The sequence below is a fragment of the Phymastichus coffea genome, unplaced genomic scaffold, assembly GCF_024137745.1.
Source record: "Phymastichus coffea isolate CEN01 unplaced genomic scaffold, Cenicafe_Pcof_1.1 PCOF00050, whole genome shotgun sequence".
Lineage (NCBI taxonomy): Eukaryota > Metazoa > Arthropoda > Insecta > Hymenoptera > Eulophidae > Phymastichus > Phymastichus coffea.
Window position 1 is genome coordinate 1,816,384 of NW_026706861.1, and position 24,758 is coordinate 1,841,141.

At 39.4% G+C, this 24,758-nt stretch overlaps 7 protein-coding genes across 10 annotated transcripts in view; 3 read left to right on the top strand and 4 right to left on the bottom strand.

Moving 5' to 3' along the window:
* Nucleotides 1–9,317, bottom strand: part of LOC131665406 (laminin subunit gamma-1) — a 15,103-nt gene extending 5,786 nt beyond the window's left edge. The window contains exons 1-15 of the mRNA XM_058937282.1: nucleotides 9,140–9,317; nucleotides 7,364–7,625; nucleotides 5,059–5,360; nucleotides 4,791–4,996; nucleotides 4,610–4,713; nucleotides 2,595–2,783; nucleotides 2,195–2,420; nucleotides 1,882–2,138; nucleotides 1,632–1,804; nucleotides 1,429–1,561; nucleotides 1,137–1,361; nucleotides 811–999; nucleotides 550–735; nucleotides 290–492; nucleotides 9–224 (exon numbers count right to left, since the gene is read on the bottom strand). Of these exons, the coding sequence (XP_058793265.1) occupies nucleotides 9–224; nucleotides 290–492; nucleotides 550–735; nucleotides 811–999; nucleotides 1,137–1,361; nucleotides 1,429–1,561; nucleotides 1,632–1,804; nucleotides 1,882–2,138; nucleotides 2,195–2,420; nucleotides 2,595–2,783; nucleotides 4,610–4,713; nucleotides 4,791–4,996; nucleotides 5,059–5,360; nucleotides 7,364–7,625; nucleotides 9,140–9,286 (3,018 nt within the window). The 5' untranslated portion in view covers nucleotides 9,287–9,317. The remainder of the gene's footprint in view (nucleotides 1–8; nucleotides 225–289; nucleotides 493–549; nucleotides 736–810; nucleotides 1,000–1,136; nucleotides 1,362–1,428; nucleotides 1,562–1,631; nucleotides 1,805–1,881; nucleotides 2,139–2,194; nucleotides 2,421–2,594; nucleotides 2,784–4,609; nucleotides 4,714–4,790; nucleotides 4,997–5,058; nucleotides 5,361–7,363; nucleotides 7,626–9,139) is intronic.
* Nucleotides 9,318–11,440: 2,123 nt separating this feature from the next.
* Nucleotides 11,441–14,692, bottom strand: LOC131665340 (rhythmically expressed gene 2 protein-like). 3 transcript variants are annotated; one of them, XM_058937181.1, is made up of 4 exons: nucleotides 14,578–14,692; nucleotides 13,290–13,627; nucleotides 12,384–12,620; nucleotides 11,441–12,168 (listed from the first exon to the last, which is right to left on the bottom strand). In XM_058937181.1, the coding sequence occupies exons 1-4, from the start codon at nucleotides 14,615–14,617 to the stop codon at nucleotides 11,905–11,907; spliced, it is 879 nt and encodes a 292-aa protein (XP_058793164.1). In that variant the 5' UTR covers nucleotides 14,618–14,692; the 3' UTR covers nucleotides 11,441–11,904. The 3 variants fall into 3 exon arrangements, with proteins under 3 accessions (XP_058793164.1, XP_058793167.1, XP_058793166.1); XM_058937184.1 differs by having other exon boundaries at nucleotides 13,290–13,611; nucleotides 14,578–14,684; XM_058937183.1 differs by having other exon boundaries at nucleotides 13,290–13,597; nucleotides 14,578–14,649.
* A 434-nt stretch (nucleotides 14,693–15,126) lies between these two features.
* Nucleotides 15,127–16,941, bottom strand: LOC131665346 (mitochondrial import inner membrane translocase subunit TIM50-C-like). The gene has a single exon (XM_058937195.1). It carries the CDS (start codon nucleotides 16,458–16,460, stop codon nucleotides 15,300–15,302), a length of 1,161 nt encoding a protein of 386 aa, XP_058793178.1. The 5' UTR covers nucleotides 16,461–16,941; the 3' UTR covers nucleotides 15,127–15,299.
* Nucleotides 16,942–17,850: 909 nt separating this feature from the next.
* LOC131665332 (gem-associated protein 2) lies at nucleotides 17,851–19,592 on the top strand. 2 transcript variants are annotated; one of them, XM_058937167.1, is made up of 6 exons: nucleotides 17,851–18,007; nucleotides 18,270–18,365; nucleotides 18,448–18,532; nucleotides 18,791–18,949; nucleotides 19,017–19,304; nucleotides 19,454–19,592. In XM_058937167.1, coding segments are annotated over exons 2-6 (627 nt in total). In that variant the 5' UTR covers nucleotides 17,851–18,007; nucleotides 18,270–18,363; the 3' UTR covers nucleotides 19,547–19,592. The 2 variants fall into 2 exon arrangements, with proteins under 2 accessions (XP_058793150.1, XP_058793149.1); XM_058937166.1 differs by having other exon boundaries at nucleotides 17,851–18,365.
* An 8-nt stretch (nucleotides 19,593–19,600) lies between these two features.
* On the bottom strand, nucleotides 19,601–20,635 carry LOC131665333 (uncharacterized). Its single transcript, XM_058937168.1, has 3 exons — nucleotides 20,404–20,635; nucleotides 20,185–20,290; nucleotides 19,601–20,053 (listed from the first exon to the last, which is right to left on the bottom strand). Exons 1-3 carry the CDS (start codon nucleotides 20,449–20,451, stop codon nucleotides 19,779–19,781), a joined length of 429 nt encoding a protein of 142 aa, XP_058793151.1. The 5' UTR covers nucleotides 20,452–20,635; the 3' UTR covers nucleotides 19,601–19,778.
* A 74-nt stretch (nucleotides 20,636–20,709) lies between these two features.
* On the top strand, nucleotides 20,710–21,930 carry LOC131665344 (26S proteasome non-ATPase regulatory subunit 8). Its single transcript, XM_058937193.1, has 3 exons — nucleotides 20,710–20,848; nucleotides 21,117–21,186; nucleotides 21,256–21,930. Exons 1-3 carry the CDS (start codon nucleotides 20,741–20,743, stop codon nucleotides 21,870–21,872), a joined length of 795 nt encoding a protein of 264 aa, XP_058793176.1. The 5' UTR covers nucleotides 20,710–20,740; the 3' UTR covers nucleotides 21,873–21,930.
* A 312-nt stretch (nucleotides 21,931–22,242) lies between these two features.
* Nucleotides 22,243–24,758, top strand: LOC131665329 (tRNA-dihydrouridine(47) synthase [NAD(P)(+)]-like). The gene is made up of 6 exons (XM_058937160.1): nucleotides 22,243–22,395; nucleotides 22,596–23,166; nucleotides 23,241–23,873; nucleotides 23,939–24,306; nucleotides 24,363–24,491; nucleotides 24,553–24,758. The coding sequence occupies exons 1-6, from the start codon at nucleotides 22,307–22,309 to the stop codon at nucleotides 24,623–24,625; spliced, it is 1,863 nt and encodes a 620-aa protein (XP_058793143.1). The 5' UTR covers nucleotides 22,243–22,306; the 3' UTR covers nucleotides 24,626–24,758.

Sequence of the window (24,758 nt, forward strand, 5' to 3'; positions counted from 1 at the left end):
ATACTCACAGGACACTGCCCGTTGGCATCACACTGTAAATCTTGCGAGCCGATTTTGTCACAATCGCAGGGCTTGCAACCCTCGCGGCTGAATCCAAACTGATAAGGCATGCAAGAGTCGCATCGTTGGCCAGTAACTCCTGGCTTACATTGACACTGACCAGTAATCGCATCGCAAGTTCGGTTGTACGAGCCTTCAAGATTGCAGTTACAAGCAGCGCAGCCCTGAAACATTGAAAGGATAAGGTTACGTGAACCAGGTCCAAGTGTTCAGCGTCGCGAATAATTGCCTCTCCGCTGTTGATTTGGTAATATCCATCCTCGCATTTGTCGCAGTTCCGTCCAATCACGTGAGGTTTACAGAAGCAATGTCCAGTGAACTGATCGCAAGGAGCAACTCCGCGATCTTCGGTTTCTTGCGTGCCCGGTGGGTAGCACTGACAGAGTTTGCAGCCGTCTTCTTTCCTCTCGGACAATGCGTCGCCGTAGTATCCTTAACGTGTGAAATATGATTTCTTTGGAATAATCAGTCGACAATGAGAAAACTTACCTGGTAGACACTCCTCGCAATGCCTTCCAGCAGTGTTGTTGACACACTTTAGACAGTCACCGGTCTCCTGATTACAATTGCGCACCGCATTAAGGTCGATGTTGTTGTTACACTCGCAAGGCTTGCAAGTAATTCCTTTCTCTGGGTGTCCGAAGTAGCCGTCCGAACAAGTCTCGCAACGAGGACCTACAAAGAGAACATACAAGTCGATCGATGTGCCCGAAAAACAAATGGAAATTATTGATTACTTCTAGAACATACCAGTTCTTCCGACGGGACATTCCGAACAAATAGGATCAGGATTGTCACCGAGGAGAATACAGGAGCCATTGTCGGGACACGGACAAGGTTGGCAATCGTCAGCCGTTCCTCTCAACGGATGACCGTAAAAGCCACGAGCGCAGTGCTCGCAATTGCTTCCAGCGGTGTTGTGCTGACAAATACACTGGCCTGTCAAGAAGGTTCTTTTGATGAGCGAAAAAAAGATCATATGCTCAATGCATAGAACTCACTCTTCGTTGCTTTTGTGTATTCAGCGCTAACGGTACAAATGCTTTAGATGAAAAAAGTATCTGAGTTTCACGTACCAGTCTCAGCCTCGCAGATGTCAGCGTGGCCATTACAGTTACAAGGCACGCAAAAAGCAAAAGGTCCGCCATTGGGTGGATTGTGATGGTATCCCGGGGCGCAAGACTCGCAGAATTGACCAACGTAGCCAGCAGGGCAGGTACAGTGCTCAACCCAGTCGGCGGGCTCGCCAGCTGTGCCGCTATGAGCAGTCTCAAGCCTTACGTCGTCCAACCAACCCTTTCCTGTTTTTAGAAAGTGAGAAAATGTATGTTTCGCGAGGGCACGACAACAATCGATGACGATAGTTACCTTGATGATTGTAAGTGCCACGGATCTTGATGGCGGTGAGATTAGCCAATATCGATATGAAAGCTCGCGCGGACAGTTGCGGTTGCCAGTTGTACTCGGGATGCTCGTGCAGTCGGAACGAGTACTCGTGTGGCTGCGCGAGAAATCGTTCTGAGTGGCCGTCTCGAGGCCGATCGGCAAAATCAGAAACTACTGGTGCTTACCACAGTGCTTGGCAGACGGTTGTTCTGACCGAAAATAGGTTGCGTGATCTGCTGACCGTTTCCACCTTCAAGAATGACATCTCGAGCGGTGGGAGCTGGTCCACTGTCGCTGATTCTCAGAACGAAAGACAGATCCTGGTTGTAAGAAGCTCGCTGATCACCCAAGAATCTCTCTGTGAAGATAATAACGGCAATAATCGCTAACCGCAGTGACGCGTGCAACACGGAAGAAAGCTTCGCGTCGACTGACCGGGAGCAAGGAAATAGACGTTGTCGCGATCGGGCGCGGTCACGGTAATCGCCTGCGCGATCGAATCGTACTGCACAGGCACGTTGTTACCGGCTACATTGGCCGACCACTTATCGGTGCCGCGCACGAAGGCGGTCTCGACGTTGGTGCGGGAGTAGCCGCTGGCAGTGGAGCAGAGAGACGAGTGTCCGTAGCAGAAGCACGGCGTGCAGCCGAACTCGTTGTCCTCGGCCAGGTTGAAGAAGCCCGGTCGGCACCTGAAAAAACGATCGATGTGAAGGAAGGCCAACGCGTAAGAGATGCGCGCACTCACTCTCGGCAGCGTTTGCCCTCGACGTTGTCCTTGCAAATGCACGTGCCAGTGACCGCATCGCAGCTCGGCTGATTGGCCAACGAGCCGGCCTCGTTGCAGTCGCAGGATGTGCAACCGTGCCCGCTGAAGTCGAAGAAGTTTGGCGCGCAACGGTCGCATTTGTCGCCCGTCACTCCCGGCTTGCATTGGCATTTACCCTCGGAGTTACATTGCAAGCTTCTCGAACCTACAAATCCAAAACATTTAGCTTCCTGCTAATTCTCAGTGATTTTTCGCACGGTCTTCCATTCGCAATTCATATCTTCGTGATTTCGGCTTACGCGAGCAGTGCGAACAGTGTCGACGGCTTACGCGTATCACTTGAAACAATCTATCGGTCCATGTAACGAAATGTACTCACCAATCTCGTTACAGTTGCAAGCTACACAGTATCCGTCCTCGGGTCGAGCGTAGTAATTCTCTCGGCAGCGTTCGCAATTGGCACCGTCGCGATTGTGGCCGCAATCGAGACAGTGACCACCGTGGCCGGTCAGTTTGTACAATTCCTTGTCGAAGAAACAGCGCTCGGAGTAGCCATTGCAATTACAGGCTGCAATATCGAAAGCTCCAAGTCAATGATGACGCGTTGCAAAAGCAATGATCGCGGCTGCACAATGCATGGACATTGGACATTATCGATCGTACAGTAGCCTCCGCAAGGACTCTATTGCCACGCGGATATCGGATAAACAAGTTTTATTTTTTGCTATGCTAGAACCAGATGGACGGGGAGCTGCAAAAGGGATTCCCTGGGAAGGAGAGTTGGAAGAGGATCGATAGGAATGTCGCGTGGACGACGATAGTTCTAGTACGACTTAGGTTCCCATTATTGATTCACATGATATTCTTACAAGTTTTTAGGTTGAAATGATTTTTTAGTTTTTTCCGATGACCAAGAATCAAATATGAGAAGATTACAAATCTATTTTAGCCATTCAGCTATTTTCAGCAACAGTACTTTGGCAAGCAATAACCAATATGGAACGAACTTACAGAGTGCCGTGTATCTCGACAAAAAGCTGTCGCGTCGATAACCGTAACAACGCGAAATCCCATCGCAAAGCAACACCAACAGTAACAATCTCATTTTCCTTTTGTTTTCGTTTTCGTCTTTTTTGTCTTTTTTGTTTTCTTTCAGCACTGAAATCTCACATGGTTAATCGTTCGACGCTCCGATAATTTTTCAACTCAATGTAATTCCATCACTGCCAACGAAAATAAAAATCTCATCGCGAACAATTAAAAATGTTATCTCGAGCGAAAGCCACCAACAACAGCCTCCCCATGGTTGTGCCGCACGACTGAGCGGCCCTTGCACACACTACTCGAGCTCAAGATGCGAGAGCGAGACGCGATCCCCTCTCGACGTGCTGCTCGTCGCGAAAGGTAAGGGTATACTACAAACGCCACTAGCAGTCCTTACACAGAGCCTGCGTGCGAGTTCTTTTTTTTTTCATCCTCTCTTTCTCTTTCTCTGCCTCATGATGGACAATTATATGGACTCGTATGAAAAGGGCCACATGAGATTCTTGATTGATTAAGGGCTGAATAAAAGATCTGCAAGATTCGCGGAACTTTGAGATGTGGGTTCTCGTTTTAGATTGAGAATGAAACGAACGATGGAAGTGTGTTGATGTACGACGTTCACGTGAAATGAAAGGGAAGGAAGTTCTTTTATTTTCCAGTGGGTTTGAATTGGTTTTATACTCGGAATGGTGGTGTGCATAACTATCGAATACATCTTACTTTTAGTGTCGAATGGGTATTTACAAAGCGACTTCAATGTGTAACGAAGAAACTGGTTCTAACTCATGAATAACAAACGCTGTGTCTCACAAAACTCTTGTCTTTCCAAGTGCAATTAGTTGCGTTCGATGTATAAGCAACAAAAGTAACATCCGAGCGTCGTAGAGAGAGGTGAAAACACTTTCTGTTTGTTACTAGCCGAAAAAAAAAATACCGAGGTGGAGCGAGAATATCGCTGCGGTTTTGAAAGAAATACAGCGCGTATGGAGGGTAACAAACACCGCTAGAACGCCCAAGAACGCGGTGTCTGTATTGCGGCCGCAAACCAGTGGAATAACTGCATTATTTGAATGAAAAGCCTTAAATTTCGAAATTCCGCCACTTTGGTCTACGAATTAAATGAGCTCGGTTGCAACGCGAGAGAAAAAAAGGAAGGTAATCATTCTTTCGAGAGAACAGCGAAGCCGCGTACAAGACGCAGTTAGCGATCGATTTTCATTTCAAGCATACACGACGAGACGTGAGACACGAGACACGAGCAAGATACAAAAGAGCCTCATTGCCGGCTTCTCTCGTCGAGCGGCAATTGTGGAATAGCGGCAGAGGGACGAATCTTTTTTTGAAACTTACGTTTGCATTCGTGTGGATCGGCGGTAGTAGCACGACCCCATGGCGCATCGTTGTAATACGGCAGACACTCGCTACAGTCTGGTCCGGTGGTGTAATGCTCGCAGCTTCGATGCGATAACACGGAAGATTTGAAAAAGCTCTGTTCTCGGCTCTGTTTCGGCAACAAATGATGAAAACTCACCGGCAGACTCGCCTCACGCGTCCGTCGACGCTAGTACTGTTGACGCACTCCCCGGCGTGGCCGTTACAAGCGCAACGAGCACCAACGGCTATATCGGAGATGGCATAATAATACGACTGCTGCACCTGCTCGTCATTGAAAATCTCATCACCAAAGGTGTTCAGTCGATCCAGAGTGATTCTCAACCCTGTCGCTCGTACGAATTCCTGAAAATCAATGCTTCGTGTGATTTCGACAGCTTGATTCGCGATAACTAACAAATATTTACCTGCAGATCGGGGTTAGTTTCGAAATTATATGCCGATGGTCGTCCCTCCAAAGTTGAAAACGCCACAGTGCCTTTTGACAACGGTACAATGTCGGAATACTCGCTGGTACAAAGTACACGCGTGTCGTCGCCGCGTACTGTCTCTTTCAGTTCGGGTAGGCCGTAAGTGTCGCGGCACGTTGCCGAATAGTACTGATAAGGTTCCCAAGGCGAATTCTCGTTTTTCTTCTTGTAGATCGCCCAACTTTCCGGGCGCGGCGACTCGAAGATCAGGCGCACATACGTTATGTCGAAGGCCATGCCTGTAAGCAACCAATTTTCACGTGCAATCACTTCGCCGACGTTTCTTAAGCAGCGATCTCCCGTCGAAGGCTTAGCTGATTTTGTTCGCGCGGCATTTCGCATTACGCGTAGCTGCAGCGTCGACGAGTTTCCAGACAGGCGCGACAAGAGGAAGCTCGTTTAGCATACATAAGCGCCTTATCTGTCACCGTTCTGATAAGTGACACATAACGCGGAGAGCAATCTTTAACAGCGCGCAAGAGCGCTCGAACCGTGTCGTGCGCGATTGATCGAATTTCAACTGGCTTTCGCAAGCACCGAAGCGCTACGAAATGAGTTCGGAATCGTTTCCTTATCTCGTCGCGCGACGAACTCTCGAGATAGACAATGAAAAAGCCATATCCGTAAATCAAATGCTGGGCTTGGCGTAGACTCTCGGTTAATTGAATCGCAGCAAGGCGGAAATTTAAAGAGTCTCTCCCCCTCACGCGATGCGGACTTGTGGGGCCGACAGACATCGGAAAAAATACTACGCACGCACACGCGCAAAGCGATAGGCTCACCAGGCTTGGTCGCTTTGACCACTTCCAATAACTGTCCGCGAAGCAAGAACAAATCATTTGGTTTCTCAAGCTTGTCGCCGCGGCAAACACGTTTGGTCTGCGTCGAGATACCGAAGTTGAGATAAGAGATTCCCGGGCTCTACCGAACATTGGCCGTCATCCGTATTTCATGAATGGACCATGTGGTGCACAGACGGCACAAAGCTAAACGGTGCTCCCCGCTCTCTCTTTCTCTCTTGAAAGAGTCCCGTGCGGTATAGCACGGATTTTATAAATATAGCATTACGAAACAGCATCGCGTACGCAACAGACAGCGAAGCGTTTAACGACTGAACCCATGGACCATAATTGACGCTATTGTTAGCACAATTATTGCCTAAACTAACTAATAAATTGTTGGTAATCTCTTTTCAATGTTTTGTGATATTTATTTCAACTGTGAAAACACGATATTTATGTATTATGGAAATGCGGTATTGTTAAGAATTTCAGATTCAATTTGAATTGGATTGGTTGATTAACCAAGTCATTTTATTGTTTCATTTAGAATTTTTGTTTCTGAGCTAAATCTGTGTCGTTTGAAATTTCTTTGCTACTTGGCTCTAGACTAGAATTTTAGTTTACGACAACAATGCTAAAATTGAAAGCAAAACCATTCAGACTGATTTCATTTTGGAGCTCTAATGACTGATCAGAATAACGCTTATTCTTCTATAATCTAATTAATTGTCAATCAACAGATCAATGAATCGTGCTATCATTATTATTTGTCATCTCAAAGTTATTATAAATATGAAGAAACGTAACAAATTGATGTAACCTATCTGATAACTCCGAATGCCATTCTATAGCCAATAAAGTATTTACCCAGAAGCATTCGGAAAAAAAATAGGAAAAAAGCGTCAAACTAGAAAGCCTTTGACACACACGCTCGCGAAATTATAATATTACCCATGACCTCTACAACTGGTTCTTCCATATACGTATTCACTCGTGCACATGCACCGTTGCAAAAGCTCGCGTGTAGACTTTTGCGCGGCAGACAAAGATTAGCGAGAGGGGGGCTCTGTATATATATATATATATTTTTTTTTTTCGGTCGTGCTGCTACATAACGTGAATCACGCGTATCGATCAATGGCCTTCTTCATTAGACACGGATTAACTGATCGCGTTCAATAAATGTGCATCCTGTCTGCTTGAAATTGGAAAGAGCGAGCGAGAGTACGAGCGGACATCAATGTTGCCGCGCTCGCGCGGATGTGGGTGTGCGATGCATACGGTCGCGCTTATCATCGCCGGCAGCCTACGTTCCGCGAAATCATCTCTCGTCTCTGCTCTCATCCGCAACGCTTCGGCGCATTTTTGCTCCGTTTGGCGAGCTTTGTCGCCTCGCTCGTAGCCACGGCATGGCATTCCGATAGAAGTGCGCGCGCGATCATCAGCAAGTACCAACTCACCAAGGTTGAGGGTAAGGTTGACCTGATTGGGATATTGTACCCCCTCGAAAATGGTCTGAGATTGCCACCAAGTCGGATTCTTTTCGTTGTCGTAGTCGGTGATGTAGCTCGCCGGGTGATCGCCGTCGTAACAGATATCGCACGATTTCTTGTCTATGGCCGTCTGCTTGCAAAAGTTCGTGACGCGTCCGTCTTGGCCGCAGGTGTTGGTCGTCTCGACTTGCAGGTTGAACGCTGCGTTCTCGAACGGCGGTATGCATCGCTGTGAACAATGTCAGTGCTCATTCGCCAAGTGAGTGCGCGTCGATTGCCAGGGTAACTCTACTCTCGAGTCGGCTGTTGTAAGAGCCGCGCGCGAGATATACACGCACGCCCGAAAGAGAGCTCCGTTTGTCGACGCCCCTCTCTTTATCGGCGCCACAAGTTCATAAATCCGATAACCCATACGCCGAGAACCCCCTCGGCTCTGGCCCGTTCCGAAATTCGGAAACGAATGAGAGGCCATTTCTTTATTTCGCTCTCGTTCGACCACTCGCGCGGGGAAAAAAGGCGACACCGCGTTTGCAATTCGCTGACGAAGCTTGTAGCGCGCCACTCGAGATCTTGTTACACACGTGGCGCGCCTTTTTCAAAGATACACGTACGCGATCTCCTTTTCTTTTCGTTGCGCCTTTTTCTCGCGGACTCGCTTTGCAGGAATTCGAGAGCTTGCATTTCTTTTTCGCGATAAGTGGGTGTGAATGATGGGAAGCTGGGTGCGAATTAGGACTCGTTGCGCTGTTTCGTCAGAGAGCTTCGGTTCCATTGATTCGTTCCTCTTTGCAAATTGAGAATGAGTTTAATACTGGATGATAAGTTTGTTTTTAAAAAAACAAGAGTGCAGAGATTGATTCCCTTGAATTACGTGTGCCAAGTAAGTTAATGAGAGTTCCACTCCCGTTGCATAACGAAGAGATTGATAAGTTGTATATTTTTCATTCAGCGGCCTTGCAAAAAGAGACCATTTTTCGAGAGTATCGCTAATTGAAATTATCTCACGTTTCACAAGTTATAGTGAGTTCAATACGAGGTTATATCATTTCAAACACGAAGACAGATCCGCTGATAGTAAAAATGTATTCGTATCAAAGCAGCCCGTTAGATTTTTTATATCACCGTTGCGTCTCTAACTATTTCAATAGCTATTAGCCATGTTACACTTTTGAAAAATATACGAACGACTGAACATTGCGATTTTTTCAACATAAACAACAGCCATTTGACACCATAAAATTATACTTATTCCGACAGGAAATGCATTTTACTCGAGACGATCGAACGAAACTCAATTTCAAGCAATGAGATTGTAGAGTGTTCGCGTTAGACTTAACGAAATGTTAACGAGAAAATTAAGCGAAAAATGTTATTATTCTCATAATCAGTGTACAAATCGGTACTCTCGTTTGTCTTCTATCAATGGTTACAGTACAAGGACGTGCGTAGCGCTCCTTACTGGATGAAAGGAAAACTCGTAAAGAAACGCGAGCCGGCGTGAAAATCCCAGTGACTTTGTGAAACTTACTCTTGGTCCAATGCGAGTTTCTCAAAGAGAGCAACAAGAATAAGGGCGAGCCCGAGTCGTGAAAGCGCCGAGCATTACACGAAAAAAAAAAACACAGACACAGCCTGCCGTCGGTGTATGCACTTTGATAACCATCACCACGCAAGAACGCACGCTGCACTTTTCCGAAGAAAAGAAGAGAGAGGAGCAAAGAAGAGAAGAAGTGGAGACATCACCTGTGGCTTGCCAGCATTATCGTAACACTTGGTTTCCTCGTCGCGGATCTTGAATCTCGACAAATCGAAGGCGGGATCGGGTTCAGCCCTGCCGGCCACGAGGCTGCAGCAACAGCCTGCTGCCACCAGCAGTGCCGCGAGCAGCATCCTCACGCTTCTCGCACTAAACGCTCGAATCTACGCCGAGGCACTGACGCCGTGCTGCTGCTCGCCGCTCTCAAACACAGAGGGAGAGAGCGAGAGCCAATTTCGAGTTTACTCTCGAGGCCGCATTCCGCGCGGCGCTGCTTGCCTATGCTCTCTTGCTATATATATATATACATATATATATATTTCTTGGCTTTTACACTCAGCAGCTCTTGGGGTTCATTAATCTAAAGATACTCCCACGCTTGGCTGTTGCGAACTGACGTCAACTGCATTCGCTATTCCGCCAGGTCGTATCTTCTTTTGGCGCGTGGCGGTCGCGATCCTGGAAAACGGAAAATCCAGGCGCACGGCGGTCGCGATCCTGGAAAACGGAAAATCCAGGCGCACGGCGACGGCTTGCGCGGAGCGGCCGAATGTGTTTTTCGTGTTAAAACGCCGCGCAGCGAGAGAGAAACGCGGTGCGCGTATATCACACGTGTTTTCTATTCTCGGAGAGCGAACGCGGGGAGAGCCGAAAAAAGAGCTGCGCTTACGCTTTTCCTTCCCCGCGAGATTGTACCGAGCCAGAGTTCGTATCGCGCACGCCTCCGCTCGATCGCCAGATCGCCGATCAACGACCGATGCTGCCACTGACCCTTTGCCCCGCGAACAATACGAGCGCCGAAATGATATGCGCGCGACCGAATAAGGCGAGAGATTCCGCGGAAAGGCAACCGCGATGCATATCGCGTTTTGCGCACACGCGCAAAACTCGACGGTAAAAAAAAAAGGCGAGTCGCCAGACACACATGCACACGAGCGAGCGTGCCAGGAGGTGCAGCGCAATATACACTGCCGCCGCCGTCGCAGAGAGAGAGAAAGAGAGAACTTTCCGGGCTGTACGGTATTAAAACACGGCGCGTCGGCGGCTTTATGAGAGAGAAAGGAGCAGCAAAGAGACAGAGAAGCAGCTTGGGAGTCCCTTCTTCGACGCTGCATTTACCCAAACTCAGCTCTGCGACTGCATGGCTGCATCGGAAACTCTTTCACGAGGCCTATACTGTTTGCTGCAATCATACTCTTCTTTCTTTACTAAATCTGATTCAATTTGAATTGTAATGTAGATTTCAATGCGACTGGCGATCTGCCAATTTATTATGCTGAACGAGGCGTTACGGTGATCCGAGATAAAAGGCGAAATTTCACGCGGAAATCCAATTGTTAACTACAGATCTGGCACGCTTTCTTTGTTATCCTTGCAAATTTAAGGATACACTGGATCAAAAGCACATTTTACCAACGCTCCTTAAATGACCACAATTTAGATACGAAAATGATTCGTTATACTCGCGAAAAAAAGCTTTAGAGTATATACATATTTCTTCAATAATTTGAAACTTGCTCCTCTTTGATAAAGCATTTGCTGCAGAATCGCAAAAGTTCATTCTTGCAGCCATATAAAGATTGAACAATTGTATAAGATGGAAGTTTGGTCATCCTTCAATGCAGAATGCATAATTAATTATTCATATTTGCATTGTTCAATCGCTTGATTTATTGGAATAAAAGAGAAATGTCACATTCGGAATTTGATAATAATGAGGTAATGTAAAAATCATGACGCGATTTGAAAAATCGGAGCATAAATTGCTGCTAAGAGAGCATCCTTACATAACCTGTTGACGATGTCGCTTGTTGACGACGAACGAGTAAAAGTTTCGAAAATTGGTTATCGCTGTATATGTTTTTTCGTCTTTTCTCCCATGGCTATCTCGACTAAACGCGCGATAAAGCTTTATGTCCGAGTCCTTCATATTTTCGTGCGTAGACTCGACTGGACTACGAATAAATCTACGAGATGGATAGGGAGAAAGAGACACGCATACTGGAAAGTTGGAAGTCGGATGTAAGTCTTTCTGATACAGATATCTCGGGTGAGCGAGTGAGAGAAACGTTTACCCGGAAACGTCGCCAGATAGTACCCTCACCAATACACCCACGCACAAATATATATCTACTTCAGTAGATTCCTCTACCCCGTACTTTAATTGAATTTCGTAATTTCCCTTTTCGACTAACTTGTACAATGATGATTTGGATAGTGGTAGCGATAATATGGTGCGAGGATAAGGAAAATATTGCGAGATCATTAAATAATATTTGAATTTCTGGATAAAATTATATTTTATTAGTAAACAACTATTACATTTATGGAATAATCTTAGACCCAGATTAATATGGCAATATCTACGAAACGTATAATTAGAATATTTAACCTCACGACATACGGCTATAAAAAACAGATGGCACATTTATTCAATAAATTAGCGCGATAAATAGGAAAATATTGGTTTACAAAGTCTGTAATAGCCATCCACTAACGTATTTCTTATTTGTACGTACAAATAGTAGGATAAATTACAAATAATTTATATTTTAACTACAACTTGCAACAATAACAATCTCGCGATTAGTAAAATAACTTAATCGCAATCAAGCTACTACAATTGTCACATACGATTTTATAGAACTAGCCGTTTAATTATCACACTAAACGAGCTATTCCAATAAAAGAGATATTTTTTAAAGGAACACTTAAAAAGTTCATATCACTTTTATAAAGGTAAGAAAGTATTTCAATGTCTACAATTGACTTCAGCAGTAGCGTCCTTTCTGGATAACTTGTCGAAGTACGTCTTGAGCTCATCAAAGTTCCTGAACACATCACTCGGCTCGACTCGTTTATCGTCTGTACTGTCTTTGTCATGGTTTATTAGGATGGCGTTCCATTGTGCTGCTCGTGCTCCCAGGTAGTCATTGTCAACTCGATCACCTACATGCAAAGCTTCTTTTGGCGGGATTTCATCTTGCAATCTTTCGGATGACAGTCGTAGAGCTTCCTGCAATGTAAAATAATGCTGCATTGCACATAAATTCATTCGCTTATATTATTAAAAAAGAAAAAAATACAAATACAATTTTAGGTATCATTTCGACATAACGAATTGTTGTAACTTTATTATTGATACGCACAACGTTGTAAGTAAATTTACCATTAAAAGAATTTCTATTCAATGTAATGAAACGTGCGTTTCATTAAATTCTTAACCCATACCTGAAAAATGGCCACACTAGGTTTCTCGACTCCTAATCCATACGAGGTAATGACAAACGAAAAATACGAGCGTAAGCTAGCCGAGTCTAATATCCCTTCGAGCCGCTCGTCAAAATTCGATATAATTCCAAGTATGAGATTGGGCCTCAGTCTCAAGCTATCAAGTAATTCAATCGTTCCTGGATATTTGTGCCAGCAACGGTTCGTGCTGTAGCAGTCTATCAGACTGTTGGCGATCTGAAAATACAGGGACACAGGGTCAACCCAGATAAGAGGTCAACTGATAGTAGGTCTTTTTGTGAGCATACAGACACTTTTGTCGCCTGTACGACGTTTTGTAAGAGGTTCGGACACGTTATAACTAACATTTTGTAATGTTAGTTATACTCGATTGAAGAAAGAGTAAGGATTTTCTGAATTTGGACAATCGGCCTTAATCAACGAAAATGGTTGAAAATCGTAATCTATTGAAATAATTACACCTATCAACCAACTACTTGTTCAATATTTGTAAAAGCTCGTTCCACTCAATAAAAATTCCACACTAATCAATTGTGCAATTTATAACTTTGCGTAAAAAAATCTACTAATTTTTAATTCGCATTGATAAACAAACATGAATTACAAATGCTGATGACTGAATGAATTGAGATTCATCGGTCAGCGTTGAGATATGATTTAAAAGAGTGCTACGAGAAAACAATCTTTCTGTTTATTCGTGTCGTACGTGATGCTTCCATCTCAAATAATAATAGAGTACATCAGTAGTCGACTATTTTACTCTTCAGCGATTGTGGTATTTAAATATAATTTGATTAGTCACTAATTAGGTGTATAACGTAAAAAATTGATAATATTGAAAGTGACAAAAGCGACGTAGACATTTGTTTATTTTCTTGTACTCACCTGGTCAAGCTTATCATTAGTGATATTCTGATGCTGATCTCTGAACACATCGTAAACAATATTCCTCCACCAATTCTCCCAACCTAGTCCAGTATGTCTCCCGTATATCGGATGTTCAATTTGAAGACGTTTGAAACTGTCGCGAAATGTTTTTGACATTCTTGGACCATCGAGACCTGAAAGTCCATGACTTCGCGCTACATCTGCATAATGTTGCTCAAGTTTAGTCATCAACAGGGTGCCTGTTACGTCGAAGGTGATTAACCGCGGTAAAGCTTGCAGCCGCATCTTTACCAGTGAGAAGTAGTCTTGGCATACACAGCTGATTAGATATGCGGCTATTAGGATTTTAAATTTTAATAGCGATTCAGATTTTACATAGCGATTTGACTTAATATGTTTGATAAAATTGTTTTTTATTTCATTGCTAGTTCGTTTGTGAGAGCTTTAATTTATTGATCAGTTTTTAATGAAAATTTGTATTTTTTTACACCGCAATATAAATGAATTGATACTGCTGTATTTGAACAAAAATAAAGAGCAAAAAAAAAAACCATTTTATATAATAAAAACTCACACATACATACGCGCATGCACACACACGCACACATATAAAACACACAACACACGTTCGTGCGCGCACGTATAGTAGTAAGTATAGACAAATACCTCTGAATATATATGATATTAGTATAAATTGCTGTAAAAGAATGTGCAAATTGTTAATTTGCAAACAAAGCGTTCTGCATAATTAACATCCCACGTCAACACATTTGCAGTATCGAAAAATTCAAGCTTTAAGTTTTTCGAAATAATGTAAAATCATTTAATAAAAACATTGATATTGATATGGTATTAAAAAAATTACACATTTTTATGAAATTACTTTTATCCTTAAAACGAAACAGGCATTTCTGTTTGGTTAGGTTCAGTTCTCTAATCACTTTCAAATAATTTATGTATTTCTTAGTGGAGTAAATAACTTATTGCTCAAAATGAAAGAAAATAGTCTTATCAAATGTGCATTGTAAGAGACTCACGCTGTCAAGAGCGCTTTCTTTATTTTTATTGAATTTAAAATGTCGATTGACGCCGTGTTCAATTTTGTAATAATTCTTACAAATAATTTTTAGGATTTACAAAAAATATATCAAGCATACCCATGGCTACTTATTATAATATAAACGTACATTTCGTATAATCGACTAAAGATTTACGACAAAAACAACAAAATAATTGACAAATTCGCTGCCATGATTATTTATACTGCAAAAAATTGTATATTTACCTTGCTTATAATATCTTGGAAAGTCGTCACTATTTTTCATAAAAAACAATCTGACTGGTGTTGGGGATTTTAATCGAGACAGCAACGGAGATTGCGATATTGCAATGAGAATTATTAAAACCTGAAACTGCAAGACTGACTCGGATCACCGACAGCGATTCAGACAAACACATACTAAAATCAGCGATCAGTGCTGCCATCCGACAGTGAATGTGAGAAACCAGGTGAACGTATGTGTGAGTAATAAGCTGTGCTGAGTGTACTTTTGTTCGAGTTACCTTCATTTGAATTTTAATCGATGAATTTCTTATTTATAAATTTAGTTTCACAATTCGATTTTTTAATTGATTGACAAAATTTAGATATTGTTCACACATTACTTAATATTGATATATAAAAATAAAAAATCATTTACTTTATGAAAACAACTTTATGGCAAAATCAAACTTATTGTTTAACTAAAACTATAATAGTTTAAAAATAAAAAATACTGTTAAATTTTATATACATTTTTTATTAAAAAAAACTTAACAAAAAATCTATATGCATATACATTTAATATGACCTTTGAAGAATAAATTTTACAATTCAATTGAAGATGTGTTGAATTACAATATTTTTCAGTGATAGCCAAATATTATTTTCAAATTTTTGAAAACCACTACGTTATTATCATCAATGAAATGTTATTTATGTTCCAAAATCTATTTTCTAAAGAATAATTAATGGCGTAGAAAAGATGGTGACCATTTAGATGTTAAAGCTTTCGTCTCATGTTTCTGAATTTTTGTTTCCTCTTGTTCAAGTTGTGTTAACAACTTTCGTTGATTTTCTCTAAAAGCTTCCAAAGGATTGTCAAACTGATGATAATATCTTAACACCTCTCTTACATCATCAACATCTGTAGCATATATAGTTTTCAAAAAAGCAGCTAGATCATACAGCATTGTATCATTATCATTACCAGTCCACTTTGGTATTTTTAATGTATTTTCAGGATGAAATTTGACACTTTCTGAGTTCCAATCTATCACTATAACTTTACTCAAATCTCTATTCAATGCATCAAGATCTTTGACATGGTGTCCATCAACAAAACGAGTAGCATCTCTTACCAATCTGTACATTATGTATCCATGAGGGTCCAGTACATCCAAAATAGGAAAAACTGTCAATCCTTGCTCAGCTGTGTATACAACTGTTTCAAACTGAGGTGGTGCAATAGCCTCTAGAAAATGATCAACACCTGGCCTTTTTTTAAATCTCCAGCCAGTTTGATAGGTCCAATCAGGATGTACAAGGAGATCTGTCAATTCTAATACTATTGTATAACGTGGTTGAATATATGGATGAGTCAATGGATCAGGAAGTAATTTTTCTCTGCTTGGCTCTTGAACTAATTTTTTGTAGTACGAGAATTCTTTTCTTAGTCTATAGAAGATTTGTTGATGCAAAGGTAAATGACTATACTCATCCTCGACTACCTTACCATTCTCATCATACACTGGTTTACTTATCTCATAAATAATTGTGAAACCTGCAAAGCTCATAGCGATGCCAAACATTATGAAACTATACTTCATCATTTTCCATTGTCTTTGATTTTGTTTAAGACGTTCAGCTTCCTCATCAAAAGTATCCTCTGCATTGTTACTAGTATTAGCCTCAGAATTTTTGTGCACTACACTGTAATATCGGCTATTATTTAGGTCATACGATAGTAAATGAGTGCTTTTAGCCACATGTCGGCTAACACAACAAGAGTATTGCGAATTGGCCGATTTAAAATTTTTCATAATAGAACTCGAATATACTGTAAATTGCCTTCCTTGAGTCATGTAGCGTGCGGCATTGAGAATTTTTAGACTTTTTAAAACCAACATTGTTGATAAAAAATATGTAATACGTACAATTCACATAAAGTTAACCAATGTCATCTATTACATTACAAAATATGAATTTATAATGGTCAGTAATTTAAATCTATGATACTTTCATTATTTAAACAATCAGCTTGTCTATGAAATTTCTGACGTTTTCATAAAAATATTATTTAGACTTCGGTAGTAAAATATAATCGTATGAATACGTTTCAATGAGTTTGATTTACATGCGTGCAAATTTAGGTTATAAGGTACCAAGTGGACCTTAGCAAAAAAATAAATAATTTTCATAAAAATTAAAACGTAATTAGGTTTGATTTCATTTGTACCGTCTGAAAATAACAATTTACTATTTGTATCCCTCGAAAAATCGAAAAAAAGCTGAAAGAACGAGATCTTAGAAAATATATGTATTCTGGCATAAAAAATGTTGAATTTTCAAAAATAGGCAATATTAATAGATTCCTTTTAATTTGTAATAACCAAATATACGAACATTATAATTTGTATCCTCTTGTAAAAAGGATAAATGAAGTTTTTTAAAGTGTAGCATGGATAATATCATTTGCGCATAGACTTGTGAAGCTGACGCCCAACAAATTTTTTTAAACATATTTTGGAGTTTTCATGAGCTAAAACGTTTTCTCCCTTTTTCGGGATTAAGTCTCTGCTTGAAATTTTAATTCTGTATTTTCCGTTTTTAAGAAAATTGCGAAAAAAAATCAGGCGTTCGGACAGCGCGAAATATGCATTGAACATTTTTCTCCTGTTTAAAAAGAAATAATATCAATAGCGGATGATAGCTCCTTATTCCCGGATTACGAAACAATTTTCCTTTTGTCAATTTTCTATCCAAAATTAAGGAAAATATAAAGATTAGTAATATGCGGCAGTTGGTCGATAAAACAGGTCAAACATTTGCTAATCATCAGATATCCCTATGAGTTCTACAGTGCGTTAAAATTACATTACATAAATTTAAATAATAATAAATTTACAGTCTTAAGTTACGCACTGTAGAACTCATATAGGGATATTTGATGATTAGCAAATGTTTGACTTGTTTTATCGACCAACTGCCGCATATTACTAATCTTTATATTTTCCTCAATTTTGGATAGAAAATCGACAAAAGGAAAATTGTTTCGTAATCCAGGAATAAGGAGCTATCATCCGCTATCGATATTATTTCTTTTTAAACAGGAGAAAAATGTTCAATGCATATTGCGCGCTGTCCGAACGCCTAATTTTCTTAAAAACGAAAAATACAGAAATAAAATTTCAAGCAGAGACTTAATCCCGAAAAAGGGAGAAAACGTTTTAGCTCATGAAAACTCCAAAATATATTTAAAAAAATTTTTTGGGCGTCAGCTTCACAAGTCTTGATAAATATAGGCTTTACTTCTCAATGTTCTCTTTTTTAGTAAGAATTTTGTAATTTTTGTAATTACCATATAACTTACTGAGATCCTATACTGTTTTAGTCTTATAAAAATATTTACAAAACTGTAGGATCGAAGTGCAACGTGGAATGCAAACCTTAAACTGTATGTCAATAATCTGGTGAAATAATTTTGGGCCCCTAGACGCAATTTTTAACATAAACGTTGATTTCATGTAGAGATGTTTTCATTGTAAAATTGTTTCCCTATTTTATACCTATCTGTTTTCAGAAAATAATGTATATTATCTTACATTCATATGTACTTTTAACTCTTTAAATTTATAAGGTTATTCGTAAAATGTTACAATATATTATATATGGCAATTAATTTTTGTAATTTTCTACTTTATAAAAATGAATGAAAGATTCAAACAACCAGTTTTATATGCTGGAAAAGTTGATTATGATGTTGATTTATCGAAACCCCCTACAACTGGTGAGGAATACATTAAACGAGTCATGTAAGTTTATTTTGCTTGAATTACTCTTAGAGTATTTTATAATTTAATATTTTTTTACAAAATATATAATTCTAAATGATAGGTTTGAGGCTCAACAATGTGAAGAAGTTACATGTGCTACAATAGATGAAACTCGCTTGAAAAAACCCACACTGGATGTCAGACCGGTCAGCCTATCAATGTTTTAATTAATTTTATTATAATTATTGTAGGTATGCGGACAATTATGCTTGGTTTTATTATACACACAAATTATTGTGCACTGTAACATAGTATAAGAATTGATACACACTGATTTGTACTGTTCTATTGTACACAATAGTTTATGTATACAAGAAAACCATGCACAATTGTCTGCATGTCTTATGAGACTTATTAATATAAAATATGAACTTTTAAACTTATTATATAATCAATCACTGTAGTTACCAGAGTGTACTAAAGCCCCTGATTATGTGAACCCACCAATGGAATGGCAGAAATCACAAGTAGCCGATTTTTCAGATATCAGACTATATATAGCTCAAATTAGAAATGAAATAATTGAGGGAAAAAGATCTAGAAGAGTATCAAACATTAAATTGGTATACTAGATTCTTTTGCATCAGTGTGGAAAATTCTGGTATTCTAATCCTGGTTGTATTATTTCAGCCACATGCTAGCAACAAAAATGGTTGGATTGACACTTGTATCAATACAGCTGAAAATGCTTCATACATTGAACCAACGCTGACAACAATACTTGAATTAAGTCAGCCAACAATTGAACAAGTTCTAGAATATTTGGTAGAATTTTTAGAAGATCAAAGATTTATTGAACCTCAATTAGGCAGGTGGTTGTATGCACTTTTAGCTGCTTTAGAATTACCATTGCATCCAGACGTATGTTCGTGTTTGAGATCTTTAGCAAGGCTTTGTTCAAATAAACGTTCACAATTGGTAAATTTTAAGCATTTCAATAACACACAGTAGATTTGTAGATAAATGATTGTGACATACACTCTATTTGCATAAAATATTTTATTACTGAACACAAAAAATATTTAGAATTAAAGAAATTTTTATTGCATTTTTACATTTTATTTCAGGATTTTTCTCAAGCAAATGAAGCTCTCTCATTGAATCTGTTTATCTGCCTAGTAGCCAGGTATTTTCGACAATTGGATTTAGCAGACCAATAACAAACTTAGTGTCTCAGTTGGATTGAACAATATTATTTAATTTATAAATTGTGGTAAATAATATTTTGTTTGTATTTTTATTTGAAGAATTAACTTTTACTATAAATCATGACTGTCCATAAAATTAATGAGTGCATATTAAACAAATTATATTATAAACAACTCAAGAAAGAAAATAATATTATACTTAATGTAACAAAGCAACTTATTTAATATTAAGTATTTTAATAAATTATGATATATTTTCTTGGTCTTGCATCAATGCTGTAGCTAACCTTTCCAAATCATCAAAACTTAGGTGATTAACTTTATTTTGTAAGTCTTTTATCGTTTCATTTGCTATCGTTAAGGCATCAGCTTCTGAATAAAAATTTTGGAGCACTTTTATCATTTCATTCTTGAAGGTGTGGACACCACTTTTACACTTTGTAGACTGTGGAGATTTTTTTACAAGAGTTAATTTGGTGCCTTCTCTTATTCCGGGGTAAAAACTTATCTGATTTTCATCTGTAATAGAATTTATTAACTTTCTTCAGATTTATTAAAATTTTTAATTTTGGCATTAGAAAATATTTAAAGCTTATAAAATAAAAGCCATAAATGTTAAATAATTTTTTTAAATGTTTAAATTTAATTACCTGACAGAGCTTTTCCAAGCAGTAACAGAACTTGATTTGATGTTTCAATGCCTAAACGATCTTTTACCTTCTGTTTAACTTCTAATACAGTATCCGAAGATGATATCTAAATAATGAAAAAGTAGAGGGTTTATATAGGTTTAATTATAGGTTTTCATTTGTATATGTGTGCATTTATGATTGATGTTACATGGAATATTATCAAATTGTTAAACTTACATCAAAGATATGTTCTTCCCCCTTCAAAACTTTTATATGGATTTTCATATTTAGTTTCAGTATTTGACTTTTTTTAATTAAAAATTGTTAGTGTAAAAATCAATCTATCGCTATAAAAAGTATATTAAAATTTGACTATTACGCATGAATTATTAAAGTATTTACATCTTTTACTAGAATAAAAAAGGTTAGAATTGTCATGATTCAACATTCAACATCAGAACATTCGGAAATTGGCTGAAAATAGGTGGCTCCAAAACTGCGACAATCTTCACAGCATAGGACATCACACAGTGTACATATATAGTTTTTGTCGTCTCTCAAACAACTCTAAACAATGGCGGCACTCAAAGAAGTAGTCAATAAATCGCAAGTTTTAAAGCAAGAATGGAATAAATCTTCACACAATCTTAAAAAATGTGAAGAATTATTAAGTCAACTAAAGGTAATAAATTTTTCCCAATAGTTTTTTATGAAATAACGAAATATTCTCATAGAACGTTTGTAAACATAACCTATAGACTGAATAGTTAAAACTGAATTGTCATGCACAATATATTTTACATCTCAAAAAAGTTACACACACTGATAAAATGTTTCTTTGAATAATTGTTCTATGATACATAATACTTGAAATTATAATTTTAGAAAGCGTTTAATTGTCAGTTAAAATAGTCAATAAAACTTATTTTCATTTGATTACAATATTTCAGATTGCTCTTACAAACTTGACATTTTTGCCAACAAAAGGCTCTGCTTCCAAGGAAGAATTGTTGATAGCAAGTAAGTGATTTTAATTGAAAGCAACAAATATTGATTAATTAACTAAATAGAGCTATTGAATGTTTTCAGGAGATGTTCTGGAAATTGGAGCACAGTGGAGCATTGAAAGTGAAGATATTCCATCTTTTGAACGTTATATTGCACAATTGAAATGTTATTATTTTGATTACACAAGTCTGCCAGAATCTGCATACATGTATCAACTTCTGGGACTCAATCTTCTTTTTTTATTGTCACAAAATAGAGTAGCTGAATTCCATACTGAATTAGAACGACTCCCTGTAGATTGTATTCAAACAAACATTTACATAAGACATCCATTGAGCTTGGAACAATATTTAATGGAAGGTTCTTACAATAAGATTTTTCTTGCCAAGGGGAATGTACCTGCAGCATCATATAACTTTTTCATCGATATTTTACTAAATACTGTTAGGAATGAAATTGGAGCTTGTATGGAAAGTGCTTTTGAAAAGATCTCTATTAAAGATGCTGCACGCATGTTAAATTTAAATACAGAAAAAGAAACAGTGCTATTTTGCAACAAAAAGAAGTGGATGTTTGCTAAAGATGGTTACCTGTATTTTGGAGAACCAAATGAAAAGAAAATTGAAGAGCCAGTACCAAGTACTGATTTGGTTACTCTTACAATTGATTACGCAAGAGAACTGGAAATGATTGTTTAAAGTGATTTTATTTATGAACGTCAAACAAATTTTGAATAAATTATTTATTAGAAAATTATTTCAAAGCAGTTCTTATTGTAAAAAATTGTAAATCAACTACGTGAAAATGCAGACTTTCAAAGAGAATCAAGTTATTTAATTTATAAAAATTATGACATTTGTCCAATTGAATACAATTTTTTTTTTCAATATTATAAAAATGAAGGTTTTCTATCGATTACCAAATAAATTAGATATAAAAATAGCATTTTTCATGTAAATAAAATTGTTCATAAGAAAAGTTTTTGATTTAGCATTAGCGAATTAGCGAAACCATCGTGCCGAAATCAACAACAGGTGGCGTTTGCCCTATACATATTACTCTTGATTGTAACAAATGGGGGTTAGAACGAGACTGCAGACATTAGTGTCATATTTATTTATGCATTTTAAAGATGACAGATTCAGTAGATAAAAAAGACAACGACAACGTAAACGATAGAAAAGAAGATAAGCGAACTGGAATATGCTTGATAAAACCTGAGTATATAAATATAAATTTACTTAGTATACTTTTGTATAAAAAGCTTCAAACAGTTGATTGATATAACCTTAAAAATGATTCATTAACAAGTATTATTCCCAAGCGTAAAAATATTTTGAACAATAAAAATGAGCCGAAGCAATTTTAAACGAATTTTGTTAATGTTGAATTAACTTTCTAATACAATTTATTCATTGCAGATTCATAATTGAGGAAAGCGTAAGATTCGTGAATAATGTTGAAATATTAGACTGCAAAGAAAATGGTAAAGCGCAGTATGAAGTCACTAATCTTACAAATGAGAGTGAAGAGCCTCCAAAGAAAAAGATTAAAGACAACCATAAGAAAATTAAACCCCGAGGTCAAAACAAAAATAGATCAGTTCCATTCAAGATAATACGAGACATCAATCTTTGTCCTTGGATAGCAGAAGCAACAGTTGAAGAAGCTGATACAGCCAAGTGTCCAAATGCAAAATGCACATTTATACACGATCGAAGTGAATATTTGAAAATCAAGCCAGAAGACATTGGCACAGAGTGCTACAATTTTGAGCTTACAGGCAAGTGCCAAAGAGGTGCTGCTTGTCGTATTGGATCAAAGCATGTTACATCTGATGGATATAATATTGTTAATGTGGAAAAATATAAAGCATACCAAAAATTGTCACCCTTCGTGAAAAACCATGTATCTAAAGAAATTTTGGAAAATCTAAGAAAGTACAAGTATGATTTTGCCAAAGCTGAAAATATAACAAAAAAATACAATTGGGTGAGGATTGAGTATTTACTTGACTATTGCATGGATGTTTGATCTAAATAAATGAATAAATGAATGTATTTCAGAAATCAAGCGAGAAATTCGACAAGTCAACAGAAAACAAGGGTGGATGTGAGGATGTTAATAAAAAAGGCGTGGATAGAGCTGCGATGGTAGGAGCAATATTGGACGAAGAGGAAATCAAGCTAAGAGCCAGTGAAAAAAAGATAATTGATTGGAAAGACAAGTTGATGCTGGCTCCTCTGACAACGGTAGGTAACCTGCCGTTCCGACGAATATGCAAGGAATACGGAGCCGACATCACCTGCGGGGAGATGACGCTGGCTCCGAAACTGCTGAAAGGTACGCGCGAAGAGTGGGCCTTGGTAAAGAGGCACGTGTCCGAGGACGTGTTCGGGGTGCAAGTCGCAGGTAACAATCCCGGCGTGCTGACAAGGTGCGCGCAGCTATTTAACGACGAGACCGTCGTGGACTTCGTCGATCTGAACCTGGGTTGTCCTATCGACCTGGTGTACAAGACTGGAGCAGGCTGCGGCATGATGAACCGACTCCCCATGCTGGAGACAGTGGTAAAGTCGGCGACGGAGCTACTTGACGTGCCGTTCACCGTGAAGATGAGGACCGGCGTCTACGCCGATAGACCCATGGCCCACAAGCTCATGCCTAAGCTCAGAGAGTGGGGTGCGGCAATGGTGAACGTGAGTATCTCGGCGCCCGTTGCAAGTTGCACTGGTAACTGGACTCGCGCTCGTTTTCTTGACAGATTCACGGAAGGTCGCGCGAGCAGAGATACACTAAGCTAGCCGATTGGCAGTATATCGAGGAGTGCGCGCAGGCCGCGGATCCGTTACCAGTCTACGGCACCGGAGATATCCTCTCCTACGATGACTACGAGCGCGTGCGCGCTAATTGCCCGCACGTGCAGGGCGTGAGCATTGCCCGAGGTGCCCTTATCAAACCTTGGATATTCCAGGAGATCAAAGAGCGCAAATTGCTCGACGTTTCGTCCGGCGAGCGCTTCGACATGCTGCGCAAGTTCACCAAGTACGGCTTGGAACATTGGGGATCGGACACTCGCGGCGTTGAGACCACAAGGCGCTTTCTGCTGGAGTGGATCTCCTTTTTGTATAGGTAAGCTATTCGTGCTTGTACTCCCGTACCGGTACTCGTGCATTATTTGATCGCAGGTACGTTCCCGTGGGCATTCTCGTAAAGCCTCCTCAGAGGATGAACAACAGGCCGCCCTACTACAGAGCCCGCGACGACTTGGAAACTCTGATGGCCAGTCCGAACTGCACCGACTGGATAAAGATCTCGTGAGTACAAGTCAGACGTTTCTCATTTAACGAAGCTAATTTGTTGCTTGTCCGTCGATAGGGAAATGTTGCTCGGCAAAGTGCCCGATGGCTTCCATTTCCTGCCCAAACACAAGGCCAACTCTTGGAAATGACACGAGGCCGAAGACGAGCATTGGACGATAAACGATTGCTCGATCGATTACAAGTTTCTGCCAAAGTGTTCATACAACGATTGTATCAAATAAAAGTTACGGCGCGCCGCTGGGCGACGCCGAGTCACACTGC